This window comes from Schistocerca gregaria, chromosome 3, assembly GCF_023897955.1.
Source record: "Schistocerca gregaria isolate iqSchGreg1 chromosome 3, iqSchGreg1.2, whole genome shotgun sequence".
Taxonomy (NCBI): domain Eukaryota; kingdom Metazoa; phylum Arthropoda; class Insecta; order Orthoptera; family Acrididae; genus Schistocerca; species Schistocerca gregaria.
The window spans coordinates 553,889,857-553,915,774 of NC_064922.1; the positions used below are offsets into that span (position 1 = coordinate 553,889,857).

Genomic DNA, 25,918 nt, shown 5'->3' on the forward strand with positions numbered 1-25,918 from the left:
CGATTCTTCTCTTTTGTTTTTTAATTGTAAGCGGCGGTAGCGTGCACAAAAGCAAGCCATGCTGCAAACGGCGACAGGTCGTAGACACACATTATCAGAATGTGACAAACAATGCATGACACAGTACAGTAATGCATTTTCAGCTTAGAATGACATAAACACCTATAACAAAGAGAACGGAACTTATCAGATCAAAGAAAAATAAGCAATCAATTCAAATCAGACGAAGTAAGTTAAAAAGGAATGGTACCCGTATAAATACAGACAGAGCGCCCGATGCTTAGCAATGACTACCTGGTAAAGCTTAATTGCTATGCTTACGACTCGAACCAAACTACTGTAGCTGTATCGTCATTCATTCAACCTAAATTGTGTCTCATATTACAATGGACCAACTTTGTTTCAATTCGGAGGTGTGGCCTAAAACTTATCTCTCCCCTTGAATTTCGAGTCTCAAATTTCAGGTGCTGCTTAGATTCGGGAAATTTTTTTTTCCTTGATTTCAAGCCTCATTTGTCAGGTGCAGCTTAGATTCGAGTAAATGCGGTATTTGGTGAGTTATAATCTTAAGTCATTAAATTTTATTACTATTATGCAATTTCAGTTTGTCAAAAGGACACTCTAAGTAAATTTATATGTGATGTTTGATATGTGAAACAAACTTCATCTGTTGGTAAAGTAAAATATACAGGCTGTGACACTAAGTTTGTGAAATGCTCTAATACACTATCTGATCAAAAGTATCCAGATACCTTCCAGTGGACATTAATATGATGTATATCCACACTTCACCTTTATGATCACTTGAACTCTGCTCGAATTGCTTTCAATGAGGTGTTTCAATGTCTGTGGAGGAATGACAGCCCAGTCTGCCTCAATAACTGAAACCAGAGAAGGTAGTCATGTTGGATGCTGGGGCAGGAGGGAAGTCGGGATTCTAACTCATCCCAAAGGCATTCCATTGGATTCAAGAAGGGACTCTGGGCAGGCTGGACTATTTCAAGGATGTTACTGTCCACAAACCAATGGATCACCAATGCTGCTTTATAACAGGGTGCATGTCATGTTGATACAATCAATAATCAATTACAAACTTTCCTCTACTTTACACAGTACACAGCTGTGTAAAATGTGTTCGTATCCTTCCAAACTTTCATTTTCTTGAGTGTGATGAAGGGACTACACCCCACCACAAAAAACATGCTTTACACATAATGGCAGGTAACATTCTCAAGGCATTAACCAAACCCAAACCTTCCAACATATTACCATAGGGTATAGCATGGTTCATAACTCCAAACCACCAATTTTCAGTCATCTACTGTCTAGTGGTATATCTCTTAACACTACCTCAAGCATTGCTTAGCACCGACTGCAAAAATGTGTCGCTTATGAGGAGATCCTTGACCACTGTACACTAGTCTTCTTAAGTCCTTAAGTTCAGTCATCTTGCTGGAACTCACTGAGTGACTCCTATTGCTGACTGCTTACAATTTTCTGCAACCATTGTCTGCAATGATCTGCAGTCCCTGCCTGTCAGTACATGAGGACTGTCTTGTCTTATTTAGGTGTGATTGGTCCTTTGCATTTCCACTTCAGTGTCACATCACTGACAGTTGACCTGGGCAGTGCACATTACAAGTCATTCGGCCCTGCTGATCGACACATTCTGTTGATACTGTTTTTCTACTGACAACACAATACTCCCCACAACTTCCATGCTGGAGGGTCCACCTCTTGTTACCTTTAGTGGTCAATTCTGCATTGCAAAAGGGTATCCAGTTACTTTTGATCAGACAGTGTATGTTTTTCAACTTTGCATAAGTTTTCTTCAATTTTTCTCTCTTCTTCTTCTTCTGAATATTTTTCTAGTTACAAATTTCACACATGAAGGAAGAGAATGATCATTTTATAATTGTCATATTTATCCACTACTATCTATATACTATCTCACTATAGTGAACTTTTGCAAGATCAAAGATCAGAAAAATATTAATTACTCTGAACACTACCAAAATTCATTACTAAAAAGTAATACTCTTCTGTACTCCGAACATGTTTAATGTGCCACTGTACCATTCCTTTGGTGCTGTAAATGTGTTTAATGGTACCCACTCACTGAGTCTTGAGTGCACTAGAATAATCAGATGTGCTGTTGCTCAGACACCCATGTACTGTGGACAAATGTCTGTTCATATCTAACTTTCTGTTTAAAGCGCTTGGAATTTAACTGAGGCATGTTCTGTGTGTGCATTTGATTATGTGGTCTTGTTGCAGTTTTCACTTTGTGAGGACTGATTTCACAGATATTGTCATTACTTTTTTACTGGGCATTAAGTACGGCATTTCTATAAAGAAAAAGACTTTTTTTTTTTTGAGATTTTCACTGGGGACGTATATGTTGAAAGTGCAGTTCTGCTATACAGTGTCACAGTACTGACAGTCAGAACTATCTAGTGTGATAGTGAAACAGTTGCAGAAAGAGCAGGTTTAATTTTGGTGAACTTGGTCTTATCCCCAGGGCCTATAAAATGCTCCAATTATTCTGCCATTTTTCATTACATTTCTAACAGTAAACATGATGAAATTTTAAGTAGATGGAATTTCTTCATTTTATTTACACATTGTGATAAATATGCCACAAAGAAACACTTCCTATTTTTCAAAGAGAACGGTACAGGATGTGGAAAGGCTTATTGTGGTCTATTTTCTCATGGCTAAGACAAATAAGCTGAAAATAAACTATTATTGGTCTACATATGTACTTTTGAACACTCAATTTGCCAATGGAAACGTGTTTAGAAATTGCTGTGTAAATTTTACTATGGTCACACTTTTGTATCACTGAAGTGGATAGTTCATTCAAAATCATGAATACTATAGCAAATTGTAGTGGCATTCCATAACGCATTTATTCTTCATCAAAAGTTCTACACAGACTAAAACTTACTGTTGTTGAAAGGGCGATTATCTTTTCAACAATTTAATCCTTCTAAATGAAGTAGCATCTGATGAAAAACATTTGGGCTGCGCAATGTGACACTAGTAACGCCTACAATTTTATTGTACAAAGACACAGTAATGGAAACTGTTTCCAACAGTCTGGGAAAATAGCGTCACATGGGAACATTCATGAAGACTCATTTGATACTTAGCTTTAACCAGTTGCAGTTCCATATACAGAGTAGTTATAAAAGTATTTGGACACTCAGATACACTAACTTTGAAGCTTCTCTCCAAATTACTTACTACACTGACCAACACACATACTGAAGTTTCAGATGCTGTGCTATCCATTCTATGACTGAAGTACGAAAGTTAAAAATATAATGTGTCAACTAAAGAAAAGTTATTAATTATTCATCTACATCTACATCCATACTCCACAAGCCACCTGACGATGTGTGGCAGAGGGTACTTGGAGTACCTCTAGTGGTTCTCCCTTCTGTTCCAGTTTCTTATTCTTCGTGGAAAGAAAGATTGTCGGTATGGCTCTGTGTGGGCTCTAATCTCTCTGATTTTATCCTCATGGTCTCTTCGCGAGATATACATAGGAGGGAGCAATATACTGCTTGACTCCTCGGTGAAGGTATGTTCTCGAAACTTCAACAAAAGCCCGTACACAGCTACTGAGGGTCTCTCCTGCAAAGTCTTCCACTGGAGTTTACCTATCATCTCCATAACGCTTTCACAATTAGTAAATGATCCTGTAAAGAAGCGCGCTGCTCTCCGTTGGATCTTCTCTATCTCTTCTATCAACCCTATCTGGTACGGATCTCATACTGGTGAGCAATATTCAAGCAGTGGGCGAACAAGTGTACTGTAACCTACTTTCTTTGTTTTTGGATTGCATTTCCTTAGGATTCTTCCTATGAATCTGGCATCTGCTTTACCAACAATCACATTTATATGATCATTCTATTTTAAATCACTCCTAATGCCTACTAACAGATAATTTATGGAATTAACTGCTTTCAGTTGCTGACCTGCTATAGTGTAGCTAAATGATAAAGGATCTTTCTTTCTATGTATTCGCGGCACATTACACTTGTCTACATTGAGATTCAATTGCCATTCCCTGCACCATGCGTCAATTCATTGCAGACCCTCCTGCATTTCAGTACAATTTTCCATTGTTACAACCTCTCGGTATACTACAGCATCATCCGCAAAAAGCCTCAGTGAAAGTCCGGTGTTATCCACAAGGTCATTTATGTATATTATGAATAGCAACAGTCCTACGACACTCCCCTGTGGCACACCTGAAATCACTCTTACTTCGGAAGACTTCTCTCCATTGAGAATGACATGCTGCATTCTGTTATCTAGGAACTCTTCAATCCAATCACACAATTGGTCTGATAGTCCATATGCTGTTACTTTGTTCATTAAATGACTGTGGGGAACTGTATCGAACACCTTGCAGAAGTCAAGAAACACAATATCTACCTGGGAACCCATGTCTGAATCTCGTGGACGAATAGCGTGAGCTGGGTTTCACACGATCGTCTTTTATGAAACCCATGCTGATTCCTACTGAGTAGATTTCTAGTCTCCAGAAAAGTCATTATACTCAAATATAATACGTGTTCCAAAATTCTACAACTGATCGACGTTAGAGATATAGGTCTATAGTTCTGCACATCTGTTCGACGTCCCTTCTTGAAAATGGGGATGACCTGTGCCCTTTTCCAATCCTTTGAAACGCTACGCTCTTCTAGAGACCTACGGTACACCGCTGCAAGAAGGGGGTCAAGTTCCTTTGCGTACTCTGTGTAAAATTGAATTGGTATCCCATCAGGTGCAGCAGCCTTTCCTCTTTTGAGCGATTTTAATTGTTTTTCTATCCCTCTGTCATCTATTTCGATATCTACCGTTTTGTCATCTGTGCGACAATCTAGAGAAGGAACTACAGTGCAGTCTTCCTCTGTGAAACAGCTTTGGAAAAAAAACATTTAGTACTTCGGCCTTTAGTCTGTCAGCCTCTGTTTCAGTACCATTTTGGTCACAGAGTGTCTGGGCATTTTGTTTTGATCCACCTACACCTTTGACATAAGACCAAAATTTCTTAGGATTTTCTTTATTTACAATGTGAAAAGACTGTGTGAAAACTTGTGATAGGTGTCAGTAAACATACATTTTTTTGGCTCTGAGAACTGTTGGACATTTTACTATGCTTATTTGTTTGAAATGTGTTTTTACAGTTCCAATGAGTGTTCATTTGAAGTTAACATATTGTTGTGACTCATTACCACTCAGGATGGAACAACTGAATCACATCCTCTGCCAGGATTTAGACCACCTCTTGTCATGCTCTGAAATGAGGAATGTCCAAAAGACTATACCTCCCACAGTGGTATTCTGCCGGTCACCGAATCTACACAATATCTTCGCCCATCCCTACACAACTCCTCCTCCCAATCCCTTGCCTCACAGCCTATATCACTCCAATAGACATGGATGCAAGACCTGTTCCACACATCTTCCCACTACCACCTACTACAATCCGAACACGAGCAGCACCTATCCTGTGAAACCATTCATTTGATCTACAGGCTAAGCTGCAACCACTGTGCTGCATTCTTTGCGGGCCTGACAACCAACAAGCTGTTTGTCTGCATGAATGGTCACTGATGAACTGTGGCCAAGAAAAACCTGGACCACCCGAATGCTGTTCACCCCACCCAACATGACATTCTTTATTTCAATGACTGCTTTACAGCCTGCACGATTTTGATCCTTCCCACCAACACCAGCTTTTCCGAATTTCACAGGTGGGAACTCTACCTGCAATATATCCTACCTCCTCATAATCCTCCTGGCCTCAACCTTCATTAGTCATTGCCCTCACCCATCTAGCCCGTTCCCTGTTCCCATTCCCTCTATTTCACCCACACACACCCACAGTCCTTTTACTTCTCTCCTTTTCCAATAACCCCCACCCCCCCTCCCCCGACTACCTTCCTGGCGGCACCTAGCAGCCCATCCTCTCTCCACCTCGTCCCCAAATGCTCCTACAAGCAGCGCTTTACTGTCCCCCACCCCTACCCTACAAGCTCTCCCTCTCCCTGCCCCAACCTCCTCCTACCCCCACCACCCAGTTGCTTCTCCCATCACGCACTGCTGTTTGCAGTGTGGCCTCACCAGCCAGACTGTGTTCATTTGTGTGTGATTTACATTTGCATGAGTGTGTGTGTTGTCTATTTCCAATGAAGGCCTTTTTGCATGAAAGTTTACTTTCTGACAGTTTTCTTGTTGTGCCTATTTGCGACTCAGCATCTCTGCTATATGGTGAGTAGCAACTATCCTTTAATATTGTTACAAATTACTGTGCCAACACAGATGAATGGGAAAGATCCAAATTTTTTGTGTTCCATATAATCACAAAAAATTAGAAATTAAGCATTACTAAACTGAAGAGAGCAAAAATTAAGATCATTATCGATTTCTGATACACAAGAAGTATATCAAAAGTTAAGAAATCCATTGATAAGCAAATAAATAGCCGGCTGGAGTTGTAATGTAGTCACACTGTTCGCTCTGTATACATGTTACAGACAGGCAATCTTTCGTCATGTGACTAAGCACTCAGTTTTCTATAGCATAAGGAATACACTGCACATGAATATACTAAGCAGATAACATGAAACAGATTTGGGCAAGAAGGAGCAAAAAGATTTTTAGTGGGGTGCACAATGAATATCATAGAATTACAGCAATATCACAGATGTTTAATATATTTCTTTCACATATAAATGGCACAGTAGAATACTGTGGACTATTTACTTTCTGAAATAAGCCTTAGACTCCTATACAGGCTGTGAAATTGTATGAATTGTGTCACAATAACTACCCTCCATAAGTTTGTAAACACCTAGCGATTAAGGACTCTGGAGAGGAAATAAAATAAAAAAAATTGCATTTTATTGTTTTCTAAAAGTTTATTAAGTGTTATCTGGCCACAAGGGGAAGACGAGCTTCAGGACTTCCACGAACATCTCAACCAGCAGCAAAGCAAAATTCCCTTTGCCATGGAGATAGAAAAGAACGGGATATTGCCTTTTTTCCAGCCAGGCGGGAAGCTTGGACACAGAGTTTACAGGAAGCCCACCAACATGGACAGGTACCTGCATGCATCCTCCCACCACCATCCTATGCAAAAGAATTCGGCCCTGCAAGCTTTAACAAAGAGAACCTACAGGATCAGCAATGAACACAACCTGCAAGCTGAACTACTGAACCTCAGCTCTATTTTTGGAGCTAATGGCTACGACATTAGGACGATACACAGAACGAACGCGCTGAAGGAGAGGGGCAACAGGGAAATGCAGAACAAAGCACACAACACCGTCATGCTAACATATTTACAACGGGTTATTGAAAGTCTGGGCAAAATTCTCCATCGGGCAGATATTAAGTTGATTTTTCGTAGCAACAACAAAAGTAAAAGACATTCTGGGCTTGACGAAAGATACAATTGACAAGCTTCATGTCGGCAGAGTTTATGAAATTGGGTGCGAATGTGGACTAGTGTATGTGGGTGAGACTGGGTGTCCATTAAGCACAAGGTTAACTGAACATGAGAGATATATCTGCCTCAAACAATACAACAAATCAGCAGTGGCAGAACATCAGGAATAGTGCAGGATAAAGATCGAAATTCGAGAGGCCCACGTACTGGCAAAACAGCCGTTTAGTTTGAGGAGGAGGATTAGAGAGGCTATAGAAACAGCCAAGCGACCTGACAATATGAACAAAGAAGACGGGCACCGACTTCCAGCGTCTTGGCTGCCAACAGTGACAGCTTTGCGGAAATACAGCTCTCGCAAGGCGACAGGCGCATGGTAGGCCACAGCGGTGGAGGCTACACAGACCGCTGATGTGGCCTAGTTGATACTATGCAGTAGTCGCCGCTCAGTTTCCTATTCGCCGATTTCCACCAATGGCAAGCAGTAAATAAAACTACAATGGAAAATGCCTATTTCCACCAATTACAACACGCAATGCAAAGACCAATAAAATGAACTCCTAATACCCTTCCTCCTCACCCTCACATCCAGTGACAGCACTCCTCAATAGTATATAAGTAACCAAACTAGTGCTCATTCAGCAGTTAGAAATACGCCCTGAGGTAGGCACCTTGCAACCACTGCAAAAACATCAGAATTTTATAGATGACAATGCGGACTCAAAACCAGAAGAATTTTATTGACGGACACTGTCAAACAAAGCTTTCGGCCAAAAAGGCTCTCATCAGAATTAGACAATTCTGATGAAGGCCTGTTTGACTGAAAGCTTTGTTAGACAGCCTTTTTGTTGTGGTTATCTACGACTTAGCATCTCCGCTATACGGTGAGTAGCAACTATTCTTTTCATAACAAAGGAAAACACACATACATTCACAGAAGCAGGCATACCTCACACACACATGAACACTATCTCTGGCCGCTCTCATCAGACTAGGTGGGGGGCGTCATGTGTATGCTTGCTTATGTGAATATGTTGTGTCGTGTGTGTGTGTGTGTGTGTGTGTGTGTGTGTGTGTGTGTGTGTGTGTGTGTGTGTTTTCTACCTTTCCTGAGGAAGATTTTGTTTGAAAGTGTGTACAAGTCCTGTGTTACCTGTTATCTTTACGGTGAGTAGAAATCTATCCTTTTCATAATATTGTTGAGCATTTTGTTTCTTAAGGACCATTTTATTTCCTTACAATACTAACACATTAGGACAATATCTGTTACCTGTTCTGAACTTCTACTATCTCTGGAGCTGATTCAGTTTCATCGCCTGTTAAAGAAGTAATTTTGGTGACTGGTTTTGACCGTGGCTGTTTCACAAGCATTTTAAGAAGAGAAGGATGTATCAAGAGGGCACCTGTATAGTAGAAACAGGCTTTTACTCCATCCTGTAAAGAGAAACATAAATTATCATTCTTAAATCAAATATGACCTTATGCTTTTCACAAATTATGACAAATATAAAATTGCACTCAGTATTGTGTTTGTCTCAAAGCAATGCACATATGCATACACTGAACTTTCATTTCTTAATAATACTGAATACTGGTTTTACATAAACGATGTATGAGGTAAAAATTCTGGGAGGAATAGGTTACTGAAGTCCACGACTTACCAAGCAATAATTAAAATTCTCAATGTCAGAACGAAAAACAACATCTTTTAGGGACAAACCTGTACAGTGTCAAAGTAATTACTGGAGAAAGATGAAAAACAAGAATACAAAATTATAAAAAAATCATGAGCTAGATTTTTTCCAAAAAGCAAAAACTTTACAACACTTTCTCATTAGGTATCTGAGAAACAATGCCACAATTTGGCCTAATTTATATATCATCATATCAGTTTTTCCATTAATTCAGTTAAATGTCTATAAGTAATAATTGAAGGAATAAAAGTAATTGCACACCATGTAGCTGAAGCATTGAGTAATTGACAAGCATATAAACAAAACAGAAAACACACCACTGAGCTTTTGGACAATATTCAAATTTGGTGCCAACTAATACACACACACACACACTGTCCCAGCTAACTACATTGTTCACAATAGGCCCTGATGAAACACGCTAATTACATTAATGCATTTTGAAGTACTAGTTATCTCTAAAGAAAGACACTGTCCAAAACAGCTTTGTTTTCAATCTTCCTTAAGGCATGCCAGTCATTCAATGCTTCAGTTACATAGTAAATGATTATTTTTACTTCCATTATATTATACCACCCAGAAATGTCCAATAAAATAATTACACATCTACAATGGTTAGCTTGCCACCGCATTACAATGCAAGATTTGAAAATTACTTTGTTCTGGTCCACAGCTGAAATTTCATCAATAACATGTGAAATAGGTATCCTGCCTAACTTGTTCTTGAAAGATTCAGTAGTACACGAATATCAGAAATAGCACAAGGGAGACTATAATTGTGCATCACTGATAATGCTGCTGTATTCTTAACACAAATAACACTAATATAGCATCTTCAGTTGCTTAGCAACAGTATCTGGAGGGGGAGGGGGTGAATTCTAGTCTAGAAAATTTTAAGAAAGAGACAAGAAAACAAAAAAAATGTGTAAAGCATATTATATATTGTGTATCTTCATGCACAGTGCACTAGGAACCAGGTTTTAAATTGTAGGACATTTCCAGGGGCAGATGTGGACTCCGACCACAATCTATTGGTTATGCACTGTAGATTAAAACTGAAGAAATTGCAAAAAGGTGGAAACTTAATGAGATGGGACCTGGATAAACTGACTAAACCAGAGGTTGTACAGAGTTTCAGGGAGAGCATAAGGAAACAATTGACAGGTATGGGGGAAAGAAATACAGTAGAAGACGAATGGGTAGCTCTGAGGGATGAAGTAGTGAAGGCAGCAGAGGATCAAGTAGGTAAAAAGTCGAGGGCTAGTAGAAATCATTGGGTAAAAGAAGAAATATTGAATTTAATTGATGAAAGGAGAAAATATAAACATGCAGTAAATGAAGCAGGCAAAAAGGAATACAAACGTCTCAAAAATGAGATCGACAGGAAGTGCAAAATGGCTAAGCAGGCATGGGCAGAGGACAAATGTAAGGATGTAGAGGCTTATCTCACTAGGGGTAAGGTAGATACTGCCTACAGGAAAATTAAAGAGACCTTTGGAGAAAAAAGAAACCACTGGCATGAATATCAAGAACTCAGATGGAAACCCAGTTCCAACCAAAGAAGGAAAAGCACAAAGGTGGAAGGAGTATATAGAGGGTCTATACAAGGGCAATGTACTTGAGGACACTATTATGGAAATGGAAGAGGATGTAGATGAAGATGAAATGGGAGATACGATACTGCGTGAAGAGTTTGACAGAGCACTTAAAGACCTGAGTCGAAACAAGGCCTCGGGAGTAGACAACATTCCATTAGAACTACTGACGGCCTTGGGAGAGCCAGTAGATTAGATTAGATTAGATTAATACTTGTTCCATAGATCATGAATACGACACTTCGTAATGATGTGGAACGTGTCAGGTTAATAAAAGATGTCTGTACAAGAAATTACATTACCCAAAATATTGCATGACACTAATGATTAAGTGTTTTTTTTTATTTTTTATTTTTTTTTTATTTTTTATTACTTACTTTATATCTAAAAATTCAGCCAATGAGTAGAAGGAGTTGTCATCTAGAAATTCTTTTAATTTATTTTTAAATGTTAGTTGGCTATCTGTCAGGCTTTTGATGCTGTTTGGTAGGTGCCCAAAGACTTTTGTGGCAGCATAATTTACCCCTTTCTGTGCCAAAGTCAGATTTAACCCTGCATAGTGAAGATCATCCTTTCTCCTGGTGTTATAGGTATGCACACTGCTATTACTTTTGAATTGGGTTGGATTATTATCAACAAATTTCATAAGGGAATATATATACTGTGAGGTTACTGTGAGGATCCCTAGATCCTTAAATAGATGTCTGCAGGATGACCGTGGGTGGGCTCCAGCAATTATTCTGATTACACGTTTTTGTGCAATGAATACTTTTCTACTCAACGATGAATTACCCCAGAATATGATGCCATACGAAAGCAGTGAATGAAAGTAGGCATAGTAAGCTAATTTACTGAGATTCTTATCACCAAAATTTGCAATAACCCTAATAGCATACGTAGCTGAACTCAGACGTTTCAGCAGACCATCAATGTGTTGCTTCCAGTTTAACCTCTCATCAATGGACACACCTGACAAAACTCTTCCAACTGGTGAGCAATATGAATGAGACAGGCGAAATACCCTCAGACTTCAAGAAGAATATAATAATTTCAATCCCAAAGAAAGCAGGTGCTGACAGATATGAAAATTACCGACCTATCAGTTTAATAAGTCACGGATGCAAAATAGTAACGCGAATTCTTTACAGACGAATGGAAAAACTGGTAGAAGCCGACCTCGGGGAAGATCAGTTTGGATTCTGTAGAAATATTGACACACGTGAGGCAATACTGACCCTACGACTTATCTTAGAAGCTAGATTAAGGAAAGACAAACCCACGTTTCTAGCATTTGTAGACTTGTAAAATAAAGGGAGCGTAAGGCTATTTACAATTTGTACCGAAACCAGATGGCAGTTATAAGAGTCGAGGGACATCAAAGGGAAGCAGTGGTTGGGAAGGGAGTGAGACAGGGTTGTAGCCTGTCCCCGATGTTGTTCAATCTGTATATTGAGCAAGCAGTAAAGGAAACAAAAGAAAAATTCGGAAAAGGTATTAAAATCCATGAAAAATAAATAAAAACTTTGAGGTTCTCCGATGACATTGTAATTCTGTCAGAGACAAAAAAGGACTTGGAAGAGCAGTTGAACGGAATGGACAGTGTCATGAAAGGAGGGTATAAGACGAACATCAACAAAAGCAAAACAAGGATAATGGAATGTAGTAGAATTAAGTCGGGTGATGGTGAGGGAATTAGATTAGGAAATGAGACACTTAAAGTAGTAAAGGAGTTTTGTTATTTGGGGACCAATATAACTGATGGATGGTCGAAGTAGAGAGGATATAAAATGTAGACAGGCAATGGCAAGGGAAGCGTTTCTGAAGAAGAGAAATTTGTTAACATCGAGTATAGATTTAAGTGCAAGGGAGTCGTTTTTGAAAGTATTTGTATGGAGTGTAGCCATGTATGGAAGTGAATCATGGACAATAAATAGTTTGGACAAGAAGAGAATAGAAGCTTTCAAAATGTGGTGCTACAGAAGAATGTTGAAGATTAGATGGGTAGATCATGTAACTAATGAGGAGGTATTGAATAGGATTGGGGAGAAGAGAAGTTTGTGGCACAACTTGACTAGAAGAAGCAATCGGTTGGTAGGACATGTCCTGAGGCATCAAGGAATCACCAATTTAGTATTGGAGGGCAGCGTGGAGGGTAAAAATCGTAGAGGGAGACCAAGAGAGGAATACACTAAGCAGATTCAGAAGGATGTAGGTAGCAGTAGGTACTGGGAGATGAAGAAGCTTGCAAAGGATAGATTAGCATGGAGAGCTGCATCAAACCAGTCTCAGGACTGAAGACCACAACAACAACAACAACATTGTTCCGTAAGTCTAGAATTGTCAATTCTCCCAAATTTGATTGGAAAGTCTAATGAATACTAGCTACAAGTAGCCTGAGGTATCCTAGTGCATTGTAATTGTTTCTGTCATGATTCTTTGTTCTATTATGAACTATAGTCTACGTCAAATACAGTGATATAGTGCACACATGGCACTTATAAAATTAATAATACTTGGAGTAAGAGTCTTATTTCCTTCACCAAGCTCATGCTGTGCACAACAGACTGCCGATACATAAACTAAGCACCATTGCTGTTCTCAACTATGGAGTCATATTCTCAGGCTGTGAATATTCTTTCCAGGGACGCATACTGTGAGGTGTACATTAAGTGGTTTGAGAGGATGGACAGGCACGTACAGCAATGAAAGGAGAGTGACTTGGAAGATGTGAATGCAAGTGCTGAGAGAGGTTGGAATTTGCACTACTGTCTAAAATATTTACGAGTCATTTTCGCACAAATTACAACCAAACATCTGCACACAAATGTCTCAGCCAAATCATAACAATTATTGATCCAAAGATCCTCATTAAAAACAATTACAATGACTTTGGATGCAAAGTGACTCATTACTATCTTTAAGTAAGTGCTTCAAATTTTGTCCTGTCAATTCAAAAAGATTAAATTCAGTGTCTGCTTCCATCCGATTCTGTTGCACACATCTCAGTTTATAGATTCATTCATGTGGTCTTTCAACCTCTCTGTATTATTTATATTTAGATCCTATTTTAAGTCCTAAACACAAAGACAAAATGGGTTAGTGACTTACTATAATGTATTTATGAGAATGTGAATGTGAGAACATCCAGTTCTCATGGTAATTTGACAGCACTCTTATAAAATTTAGAACTTTGATTGCTAAGCGCAGGACATCCTGTTTTAATGTATGCCTGACAGTAAGAATTGCACTTGTAAGGTACTCTTCATGAATTGCTGCAAACGATATGGCATCCTCCAGGAAATGATGACCTTGTGATGTCAGCATCCATGTGAGAACATCTAAAGATGGCCCGTAGACCAACTTCCAAGGTGTTTCGGCCCAGAAATCACTGTCCTGGTCAAAGAAAAAAACCAAACAAAATAGAAATATGCAACATATCACAATAAATACATACTCTTAATTACTAAGCACTATCATTAAAAAACTTTTTCAACAAACCAGCTTTCTTGGCGGTAACAGCTCGAGCCACATGGCCGACTTCATATCCATGTGCAGAAGAGCACCAGAGAAATTTTTATTCAGCAGCAACAGCAACACATCGATTAATGAAACTGCAATATTAAAATGACGAGCAACCTGAAAGCACATATGTTTTGAATCAACAGAATATTTACAAATTTTCTGTAACAGGATAATTAAATACTATCAATCCTACTAAAATACCAACGTAAGTAAAAGTTTCTGGAAACATTTCTCAAACAAAGATACTTAAGTCTGTGTTAATAGTATCTCAAAAGTGTCACTCCACAGAACATGCTGTTTTTTAAGTCATGAATCCAACCGCCCAAAATTTGCACGACGAAATACTGTCAACAAGTAATTTCTGTGACTGGGCAAAATCATATGACTGTACAGTCCACAGAAGTCTCCTACAGAAGCTGAGATATTACGGTATCATAGATATTGCTGGTAACTGATTTTCATTCTGTCTAACTTATAGGGGGTAGATCAAGGATGGTCATGATTCTGGTTTGTAGGTCACACCTGGGCCCATGTGCCAAAGGGCTCAGCTTTGCTTCAGTTCCCCCACTGGCATGCCAAGCTGTCTGTGTGTGAGGAGAGGTAAGAAAGGTAAACAGCGAACATGTTGCATTTAGATGGCAGTAGAGTCTTACTGCAAACGAATTGGTTTTATATTTCACGTTTCTCAATGACATAAATCAAGTTTTAGTATTAATTAATTATTTTTAGGATGCTGAAGACATAATATAATTTTTATTTGGTACAAACTGTCAGCATATGGACATATGTGGGCATTTCACAGAGTGTTGCACGCAAGTTACAAGGTAATTGTGACTTACTTAATTTCATAACTGAAAAAAGGCATTTCACACAAATATGTTGATCAAAACACTGAATCACTTTTGCAGACTCATTATGGAGACTTGGAAAATCTACCAGAGAAAAGCAATGAAGACATTCTCCTGGACAGTTTTAACATAAAAAGATTTCTAATTAAAGTAATATAAAAAGATTTGTAATTAAAATTGGAGTTCCTTGCAGGTCAGTCAGTTACATCTTCACATGCACAGAGGCACTCTCAACTGAAAGGGCAAATGGTCTTGTAAACAGATTTAATATTGAGTGTGTCCTCAACACACTTATGAAACTATTATTGGAAGGCTTGTAAGGACACAACGAATTGTTCAAACCTCACACTTTCAGTCATCTTAGGTAACTGACTTATCTTTGTAACATTTTCTTTTTAAATGCATCTCCATCAAATCGTAAAGAACTTACCTTTCAGTATCTTACTACAGGTAGTGTGCACTCAAGTCCACAAATGTGAAGTCTGCAATTCATTCTGGATGTTCTCATTTTCATTGCTGCACTTTTTTTCCCTTCATTAATTCAATGTAGGGAGATTTAAATAAAAAAAAAAATTGTCTGAGGCATGCCCCTTTACTTAACCAACATTCTCGTTCTCTGTAGTAATACATTATGTGATCAAAAGTATCCCGAGGAGATCACGAATGTAAAATTAGAGAGATTTGAGCGCGCACGGAGGTTTTCAGACAGTCGTTCTTCCCGCAAACCATACGCGACTGGAACAGAAAAGGGAGGTAATGACAGTGGCACGTAAAGTGCCCTCCGCCACACACCGTTGGGTGGTTTGCAGGGTATAAATGTAGATGTAGATGTAAATGCCAAACAATGCCTCGCTTGGTGTAAGGCGCTAAACATTGGATAATTGAAAAGTGGAAAAACGTTGTATGGAGTGACGAATCACGGTACACAATGAGGCGATCTGATGACAGCGTGTAGGTATGGCGAATGCCAGGTGAATGTCATCTGCCAGTGTGTGTAGTGCCAACAGTAAAATTCAGAGTGGTGGTGTTATGGTATGGTCGTGTTTTTAATGGAGGGGGTTTGCACCCCTTGTTGTTTAGCGTGGCACTATCACAGCACAGGCCTGCATTGATGTTTTAAGCACCTTCTTGCTTCCCACTTTTGAAGGGCAATTCGGGGATGGCGATTGCATCCTTCAACACATTCGAACACCTGTTCATAATGCACAGCCTGTGGCAAGACAACAACATCCCTGTAATGGACTGGCCTGCACAGAGTCCTGATCTGAATCATATAGAACACCTCTGGGATGTTTTGGAACGCTGTCTTCATCCCAGGCCTCACCGACCAACATCGGTACCTCTCCTCAGTGCAGCACTCCATGAAGAATGGCCTGCCATTCCACAAGAAACATTCCAGAACCTGACTGAACGTATGCCTGTGAGAGTGGAAGCTGCAATCAAGGCATTACCGATGGAGGGCGTCACGAACTTTTAAGTCATTTTCAACCAGGTGTCTAGATACTTTTGATCACATATTGTACATGAAGTCTCCATACTCTTCAGTCACTTCCACTGTCAACTGTTGCAACTGAAAATGGAATAATGGGTGCGACTTCAGAAATTTTACTGTTCACACCATCTGTTTCTTCAAGTGCTCCATGCCTGCAAATTTAGCACAAAGTGCATCTTGATGTACAGAACAAACTGTAAATCATAATTTTTTGCTCTTTCATTGTTATCTAAAAGTTTAAATTGTTTCTGCATGGTATTATGATGTAATTTCTTAGTAAATAAGCAGCACACGTTGCTTATGCAAACTGAAAATTCCCATCCCTCTCTTGTAATTCCCATTCATTTTAAAGGATTAAGATGATATATATCTAGAGTGTCTATTTTTTTGCAAACAGCCACTCGACCTGTGAACAGCCTACATACCACAAACAAATAGCAAAGGGTAAACAGTGCTGACACCACTATTCTGTCGAACTGGGAGAGTTGTGCCCACTGCAAAATGCCACACCGCAATGCTAAATGAAATGTTGCACTGTTCTGGGTACTTCTGAGAAGGACCTAGCAAAGCAGATTGACAATGCAGACCTGGGCGCACTTGTGGCCCACACATGCTTGATACATGAAGTTTGGCATGCTGTGGCCGGCCTTGGTGTAGACTGTCACATTAAGAAACCCATGGACTGCACACAATGAAACGGAGACATAGAGGCACCTACAAGGTTATTGTGATCACCAAATATTACTCTCACTGCTCACCTTTTTGCAATCAATACTCCCAAATGAGTTAGAAAATAAGATATTACTTAGCAGAGACATGCAGAGTATGTTATGATGTTGATCTGTTTGTTTCCAAAACCAATTAGTAGACTGAATTTAGCTGTTTGTGTAGATCAGCAATGTATTCTGTGCCAAGTATGGCACGATGATTTAGGTTGGCACTTGTTGATTTGCTTTGGCTGGACTGCCCTGCTAAGGCATGTCAGAATCCCCTGAGGAGGAAAGATGTGGAATGGACAGGCTTTGAAAGGATGAAGATGGGTGATTATGGAGAAAGAGGAGAGACACACAAAGATGAAAGGTGCCTGGGCACGTGTAGAAAGTGAGGCACCATGTGAGTGCACTGGTATTTACTGAGTGGAGTCTATGCTGGCACGAGTGGTTAGCGCTGTGGGCAGAGAAAGTAAGAGACACAGTGACTAAAAGTAGACAACGGTTCATGCAATGTGTGTCGAGTTGCCAGACACATGAAGTGTTAATGTAGCTGGTGGGTTAATAGCAAGTTTGCAAAAGGTACTGTTACCCACCACTATTATTGGCTCATCATATTGGTTGAACATTAACTTATGGTGCCTTGGTACTACACTGCTCATCCTTTTCCTTAAACTTTTGTCTTCTGCGGATAGTGCAGCCTGGGACTTAGAGACTAAATGGCTGCTTGAGTGTCCAGCATTAAAGAGATTCATAAAGTGGGTTGTCACCAATCATGGAATTATCTGATGCTCACTTGTGTCAGATTTGTTATTAATCATACTGGTATAAGGTCAAGTGTGGGGACCTTGGTGTTAAGTGACTGAAATTATTTGCCTACTAGAAACTGTCATTATTTCTGGTCTCTCATACTACACTGTTTCACATGTAGGAGCTGATATTGCCAATTATTTATGTGGACTGTGATACACAGATGGAGCATATCACTGGACAAGACGTGTGATGAGAGTAGCAGTTGTGGCACAACCAGACATTACTAAAAGGGAAGCAATGTTCTGTTAGTAACAGTATCAAAACTAATGTTAGTGAGTATTAAGATCATTTGGTTACCACTGAGACTTCTATGAGACCTGAACAAAATTTGTATACTCACTTGTGTATTCTTCTAAGTTTAAAGATTTTATAGATCATGTGGTTATACTAAAGTAAGTGTGGAAAGGAGGCAGTTTAAGTAGAGCAAGGTAATAGAAATTTCTAAGGTAAAACAATAATTGAAAGATTTGCATAAAAGGTTCAATTTTTAAGATGTTATGTTGCAAATTTTACTGGTATGATTGTAATATTTTTTTTTCTTTTTTTTAGTATTGGTTCCTTAAGAAAATAATTTCATGAGAAGTGTTTACACTGCATCGGATAATTGTATTTGAGTATTGTTGCTGGGTTATCAGTGACCAGTTGTTGCAACTTTGTAATTTCAAATAAATGTTTAAAGCGTTAATATTGTCACTACTCAATGAACTACTCCACTCTTTTCGATTGTGGCCCAGTTACCTGTCACACTTGTGGTAACAGAGCATGGTTGATTGATTAATTGATTAAAGAGCAATTAAATTAAAAATATATGTTGGCTTTAACAGTTCATGAACTGATTGAACAAATATAACAAAACAGTCACCTGCCTGCATAGAAGGCAACTGAGTCCAGTGAGGTAAGTGTAGCTGCTGCCACTACTGCCGCAACATCTGAGGAAATTTTAGAAATTGTGTTGAGACAGGCTACATGTATTTCTAACCAGTGCATAGATCGCAGGTCTGTTTCAACCACTGCCTTGATGGGATGTGTAACGTCTCTTAGCAAAAGACATGTTATGTAATAAAGAGAAAACATTGTGTGTCATGTTTTGTTCTTGTATAGAATTATTTACATTTTTTTATTTAGATAATATCTGTGTCGGCGAGTACTGAAACCGCCACAGACGCTACTTATTAAATATCAAACAAAGATGAGAATATGTGACTAGTATGAATAGTAAAAAAAGAACATTAATTTCTCTGTCGTCGTCTTGTAGTTATGTGAGTAGGAAGAGCCTGTGACGTTATATTGTACGCTTGTGTAGCATTCTTTTGTCAAGATTGTGAGAGGGACGACATTAGACATAACCTTGGAAAGGTGTGTAATTAATTGATTTGTTTAAATGTTTTGAATAGAGTCACTTAGTGAAACCTTGCGTTATGATTTGTAATAAGCTTGCCTGGTATTTTATCCCCTCCCTTTGAGACATTTTCAGTTATTTAAATATTATTCGTGGTGCAGAGCTGTGCTACAAACGAACGAGCCGCTGCCGCGACGCATTCAAACTGCATTAAATGAAATCTATCATACCGCAAAGAAGCGGGCAGGTAATAGTGAAGTAAAATTATTTCTTTCAGCTTTCGGAATTGCAGAGCAGAGCAGCAGATTTTATGATGTGCTTTACATGTTGACGCGGGCTGCTGATAATATATTACTAACAGTGCAAAAAGATAATTTACCTTCATAACATAAAAGAAATCTTACTGTGCGTAGTTCTGGTCTGGCAAACCTTATAGTAAAAACATCTTTTTCTCCGATAGTAGTCTCATGTTCTTGTGTTAGTCGTGGTAATTATTGGTGTTTTACTGTTAAGAAAAATCCACTGCAAAATTTTTACGTTGAACAATCATTGCGTACTTTAACATCAGTATTGATAACAAAATAATTTGCATTAACCTTTTGAATAGCTATAAAGTAAGGAAGATATGTTGAACTTTATAGTGAGTTACAGTAACGAAAAAATAATCCTTTAGTAGAAAGCCAGATCCAGAATAATAACATAATATATTCTGTTTCGTTGAAAATTAATGATCCAAAGAAAGTCACAGCACAGCATCACTAAAAGGTATTTCGGGGCTCTTTTCGTAGTAACATATTTTATTTCATATATTAGTTGTTACGCGAGTAATAATAAAACAAAGCAAATAACAACAGAGCCAGCGAAAGATGAATGATTTGGTAGATGTAGGCAGATCAGGCACAATGGTTGCTCTCTGATGGTAATACTATTCAGGAATGGTTGCAGGAGCAGTGTGGTCATGTGAGTGAAACCATTGGGGAAGTAAATCTGATAGATCAAGCTAGCACCACTGGGCGACCAATTTTTGATACCTTATTCAGTAAGGCCAAATCCAGTGCAAAATGGATTACATGAAAGTTCTAAGTTGTCTTTAGATTCAGTCACTCATATAGTCAAATTTTTGAACTTTAGGTAGTAGAGCACGAGTGTTGAAAATGAGTAACGTAAAGTGCACGCAGGATAACGTGGGCAGCAGGTGCTCAGTCAGCAGCGCACATGTGGAGACAGTGGTAGTGGTGGGAGTTGTGGGCAGGCTTGCAGGGGAAATGCCGAGCACTGGAGTGGAAGTGTCATCCTAAACCAAAGCCTGTGCTCACATTTTCTGAAAATATTAAATGGAGCTACTTCATACCTGCAAATGTATGGTGACCATTCAAAAACATCTACAGTCACCTCTGCTTTGCTTAGTATCTAAAAAGAATTGAGCTGAAAATGCAACAAAAGCAGTGATGTATTTTGGTCTGGCTTGTTAATCATTTGTAACATTCAGACAAGCATCATGAGTGGTGAACTTTGAGTAAAACCTCAATCTCTTCTTACCATGTTAAAATTTGCTTCTTTTTCCAAAACACAATGGAGTTTACACAATGTCACCTCACTAACATGTTGTGCAGACACAATTGCAAGAGAATTCTGAAACAGTGGTTTATTAAATTTATTGAGTGAGGAACTGAGGAAAAGTGGATCAACAGCTTATTACAAAGCACATTCTTGGCTCAAAAATAAACATGTAAAGTCTTCACTTATATCGTTCCAAAACCCACAGCTTTTCTCGTTTTACTAGCTATTGACGGCCCTTAAAAATTACAGTACGTTATTAAAAAAAATTGTATTTTGTCGAATAAGACAGTAGACAATGAAGTGCAGATAATGAAGCTTCGTACACCGTATTTACTTGAATCTAAGCTGCACTCGAATCTAAACCGCACCTGAAAAATGAGACTCGAAATTAAGGAAAAAAAAATTTCCCGAATCTAAGAGACACCTCAAAATTGAGACTCAAAATTCATGGGAGAGAAAAGTTTTAGGCTGCACTTCCAAATTGAAACAAAGTTGGTCCATTGTAATATGAGACACAATTTAGGTCGAATGAATGACGATACAGCCACAGTAGTTTGGTTCGAGTCGTAAGCATAGCAGTTAAGCTTTACCAGGTAGCCATTGCTATGCGTCAGGCTCTCCGTCCGTATTTATATGGGTACCATTCCTTTTTAACATACTTCATCTGGTTTGAATTGATTGCTTATTTTTCTTTGATCTGATAAGTGCCGTTCTCTTTGTTATAGGTGTTTACGTCACTCTAAGCTGAAAATGCATTACTGTACTGTGCCATGCATTGTTTGTCACATTCTGCTAATGTGTGTCTACGACCTGTCGCCGCTTGCAGCATGGCTTGATTTCGTGCACGCTACCGCCGCTTACAATTAAAAAACAAAAGAGAAGAATCGTCTCATTAGCGAAACAATGGCAAGAGATTGCTATTTGTTGTTACTTACACTGCTGCTTTCTTTGATAATGATCAACAAGAACCAAATAATAGACTGTGTATGATAGATGTTCTGAACGAGAGTTTAGTGAAAAGTTTTCTCCGTATGAAAATCTTTGCAGGCGCCTCTTTAGTACATTACATTCTGCACAGAAATGAGAGTCATCTTAGATATAAAAATCTAGTCAATTGCCGTGCTTCATTTCTGACTGTACCACTATTAGGCATAAGAATAATACAAATAGAAACATGACATGATATGTATATTCTTACGTGTTTGCTGTTGTCTCACTCTAGTTTCGTCGTTTATTAGGCAGGTAGGATTTAAAAGAGATAGCAGCAAACACGAAACAGTACATGGCAAAATGTTTATATTCTTATGGTGAAGAGAATACTGAATGTGATTCACAAATCATAAAAGTTCCTATTAGCAACCATCTCTTCTCACAGGTAGGAAAAAATTCAGAACGTAGAGTTGGCCATATTGCCAAACATCCCAAACAGTCTTGCCAGTCGGATGTTCATAGTACACTGAAATGCTGCTGCATTCGAAGATGAACAATACGGAATTTGTATTTACTTCGTTGGGTGATGTATGAAAATGTTGTGGTCGAAACTCGTGGCGGAGAAAAAAAGCTCGTCTTCCACCTTTTTTTAAATTTATTTACTGACTCAGAGGTTTTGGCACCAGTATTTATCTTCATGCCTGCAAAGAATGCCTGTGTAGCGCTACATATATTCAATGGCAGAAGTTAGCTGTGGCGGCACCTAGCAACATTTTTCAGAACTTCCGCTTACTTTGCACTCAATTCTAAGGTGCAGGCGGCTTTTTGAATTACAAAAATCGGAAAAAAAGTGCTGCTTAGTTCGAGTAAATACGGTAATAACCTTATGGCAAAATACTCTCCTTTGTAACACTATCATTTTCCAAGCTCTCATTTCAATATCTCAAGCAGTTTATGAAATATAGGGAATGTTGTGTATACTTCATTCTGGGTTTATTGCTGATGGAGGTGACCGCAAAAGCATGTAATACATCAGATCAATTTTCTTGAGATTGGTAACAGACAGAGACCTCCACCCAAGTGTAAAGAAAAATTCAGTATGTTAACTAAATTTCTTATGCAGGAACATATTATGTAATATTCAGCAAACACAAAATCATAGCAACGCTCCTTTTTTTCAAATTTTGGGCAGTGTCTTACTTAAATGCGACTATTACAATAACTATGACCAGTAATGAAATGATGGGCATGTCATCATGAATTTGACATACAAATCTATAAGTAACACAAAATTGATTTTTTTTTTATTTTTAGCAAATAGTTTCCGTAAAATCCTGCGGAAGAGCTGCATTCTGTCATCAATGATGCTGGCAATTTTGGCCGCACCTTTCAAACAAATGAATGAACTCACCCAGTGCTTTGCACAAAAATTGGTCACTGCACACTGGCCACTATATCCTGTGCAGCCTCTGGAAGTATTTAGATTAACTGCAGTTATACTGATGGGTAGCTTACTTGGGGAAGTATCACAAGCCATACGGGAAAATAGTACATATAAGCAAATCCAGGTGGGATCTCGGAATTAATTCTGCCCAGAGGAGAGCAAGAATTGGACTATAACCAATACTGCTGCAAACAGAATACTGAGTTGCTCATAGATTACTTGAAGTGAATTAACCGAAGCATGGTAGTGTTCACTTGGCATACGCTGGGGAGCAGGATATGAGTCATTTTTAGGCGGGTTAAATCCTGAAAGTACACAGACCAATATTTTATCAGACTCCCAAAACTATTACTCAGCTGAACAAAGTAATAATGTAAATATGGGTTATGGAGGTAATAGATACACTTCAGGATAAACACAACAAAATAGACAAGCGGCGAGCAATTGGCAGGCAGAAGGGGAAAAGGAAGAGCAAAAGTATGATAAGAGGCTATAACAAAGAAATCTTTATTTTCCAAAGTGGAGTGAAATTGTATCATTGAAGGTAACATGTTGAAGATGTGGTATGCAGGCCCTCGTAAGGGAGGATAGTGTAGTGGAGGAGGAACACGTGCAGGAATTATGATGGTTTCTAAAAGGGAAGGGGAGGTTAATCAGTGTAATAAGGGCTACTAGGATGCCAAATTTGCCATTCGTGTGTGCTGAGGTTACATGCTCTGCTACACCTGTGCAGCACAATTTCAGCTATTGACTATGAATGGTTTGTAGAGCATCAGACAGTTTCTAAATGGAGAAGTTGAGAATGGATATGGAGAAATATGTGACTGCAGATAGATAAGAGGCTGAGAGTAAAGGGGATTTTACAAATTGAGGTTGAAACTGATAAGTATACCTGGAAGATTAACATGAGGGAGATTGAAAATATGGCTACGGAATGTGTCTTTTTTTTGTGTGGACCAGTTTTGGATTAGTTCATGACATGTCAGGACAAGAGTTTTATTTTAAGTTTAGGGTAATGAGTATGTTGAGTTTTGCCAGCAAGATCAGCGAGGAGTTATGGCAACAACTGATGACAAATGCTATGTAGGACAAACCAGCAGAGGAATCTCAAATGCTTTGAAGGAACAGCTGACTCATCTAAATGGGTTACTTAGAGAGAAAATCGAAAGCATATCCACAGATTTTCCTGATGTACGAGGGCATTTTGAAAAGTAAAGATACAATGGTTCACAGTCCTTAAATAGAACATTTATTTAGAAAACGTCAGTTACATCTTATTAACTGGATTATTCGTTATTTTTCGACATAATAACCCCCATTATCCAAACAATTGTTAAGTCGGTGCACAAGCTTTTGTATCCCACAGTCATAGAAGGTTGCCGCCTGTTGCCGGAACCACATTTCAACTTCCCTTTCCATTGTGGCCCAGTTACTTGTAATAATTTATATACTTTATGAGTAAAGGAGACTGCTCAATTCCTCCAATTAAATTCAAATTAATATATACACTGACAAATTTATAACAATCTTTCCTATTAACTGGCATTGTTCATGTACTATATTAACTGATGGTGATGTTTGTGGTGCAGAACAGAATATACTGCACTTTGTAAAATTTGAGAGGCAATAACTAAACCATTTTATGCAGTCAGACTTAAATCTCAGATACTACCGACTGGTAAATGACAACTTACTTTACACAGGAAAGTACGAGTTAATGTGCCTAAATACACTATGTGATCAAAAGTATCCAGACACCAGGCTGAAAATGACATACAAGTTCGTGGTGCCCTCCATCGGTAATGCTGGAATTCGACATGGTGTTGGCCCACACTTAGCCTTGATGACAGCTTCCACTCTCACAAGCATATGTTCCATAATGTGCTGGAAGGTTTTCTGGGGAATGGCAGCCCATTCTTCAAACAAGGCTGCATTGAAAAGAGGTATCAACGTTGGTCAGTGAGGCCTGGTACGAAGTCGGCATTCCAAAACATCAGAAAGATGTTCTATAGGATTCAGGTCAGGTTTCTGTGCACGCCAATCCATTACAGGGACGTTATTGTTGTGTAACCATCCGCCACAGGCCGCGCATTTTGAACAGGTGCTCGATCGCGTTGAAAGATGCAATCGCCATTCCCAAATTGCTCTTCAACAGTGAAAAGCAAGAGTGCTTAAAACATCAGTGTAGGCCTATGTTGTGATAGTGCCATGCAAAACAACAAGGGGTAGAAGACCCCTCCATGAAAAATATGACCACACCATAACACTATGGCCTCTTCAAATTTTACTGTTGGCACTACACATGCTGGTAGATAATGTTCACTGGGCATTCGCCATACCCACACCCTACCATCAGATCACCACATTGTGTATCATGATTCGTAACTCCACACAATGTTTTTCCACTGTCGAATTGTCCAATGTTTACGCTCCTTAAATTATGCGAGGTGTCATCTGGGATTTACCAGTGTGATGTGTGGTTTATGAGCAGCTGATTGACCAT

General features: G+C 38.9%; 1 protein-coding gene across 1 annotated transcript in view; it reads right to left on the minus strand.

The window, feature by feature from the left end:
• The window catches only part of LOC126354410 (nucleoporin Nup188), a 240,912-nt gene that overhangs the window by 20,678 nt on the left and 194,316 nt on the right, over nt 1-25,918 (minus strand). The window contains exons 20-22 of the mRNA XM_050004028.1: nt 14,256-14,393; nt 13,866-14,150; nt 8,739-8,902 (exon numbers count right to left, since the gene is read on the minus strand). Coding sequence (XP_049859985.1) covers nt 8,739-8,902; nt 13,866-14,150; nt 14,256-14,393 — 587 coding nt within the window. The remainder of the gene's footprint in view (nt 1-8,738; nt 8,903-13,865; nt 14,151-14,255; nt 14,394-25,918) is intronic.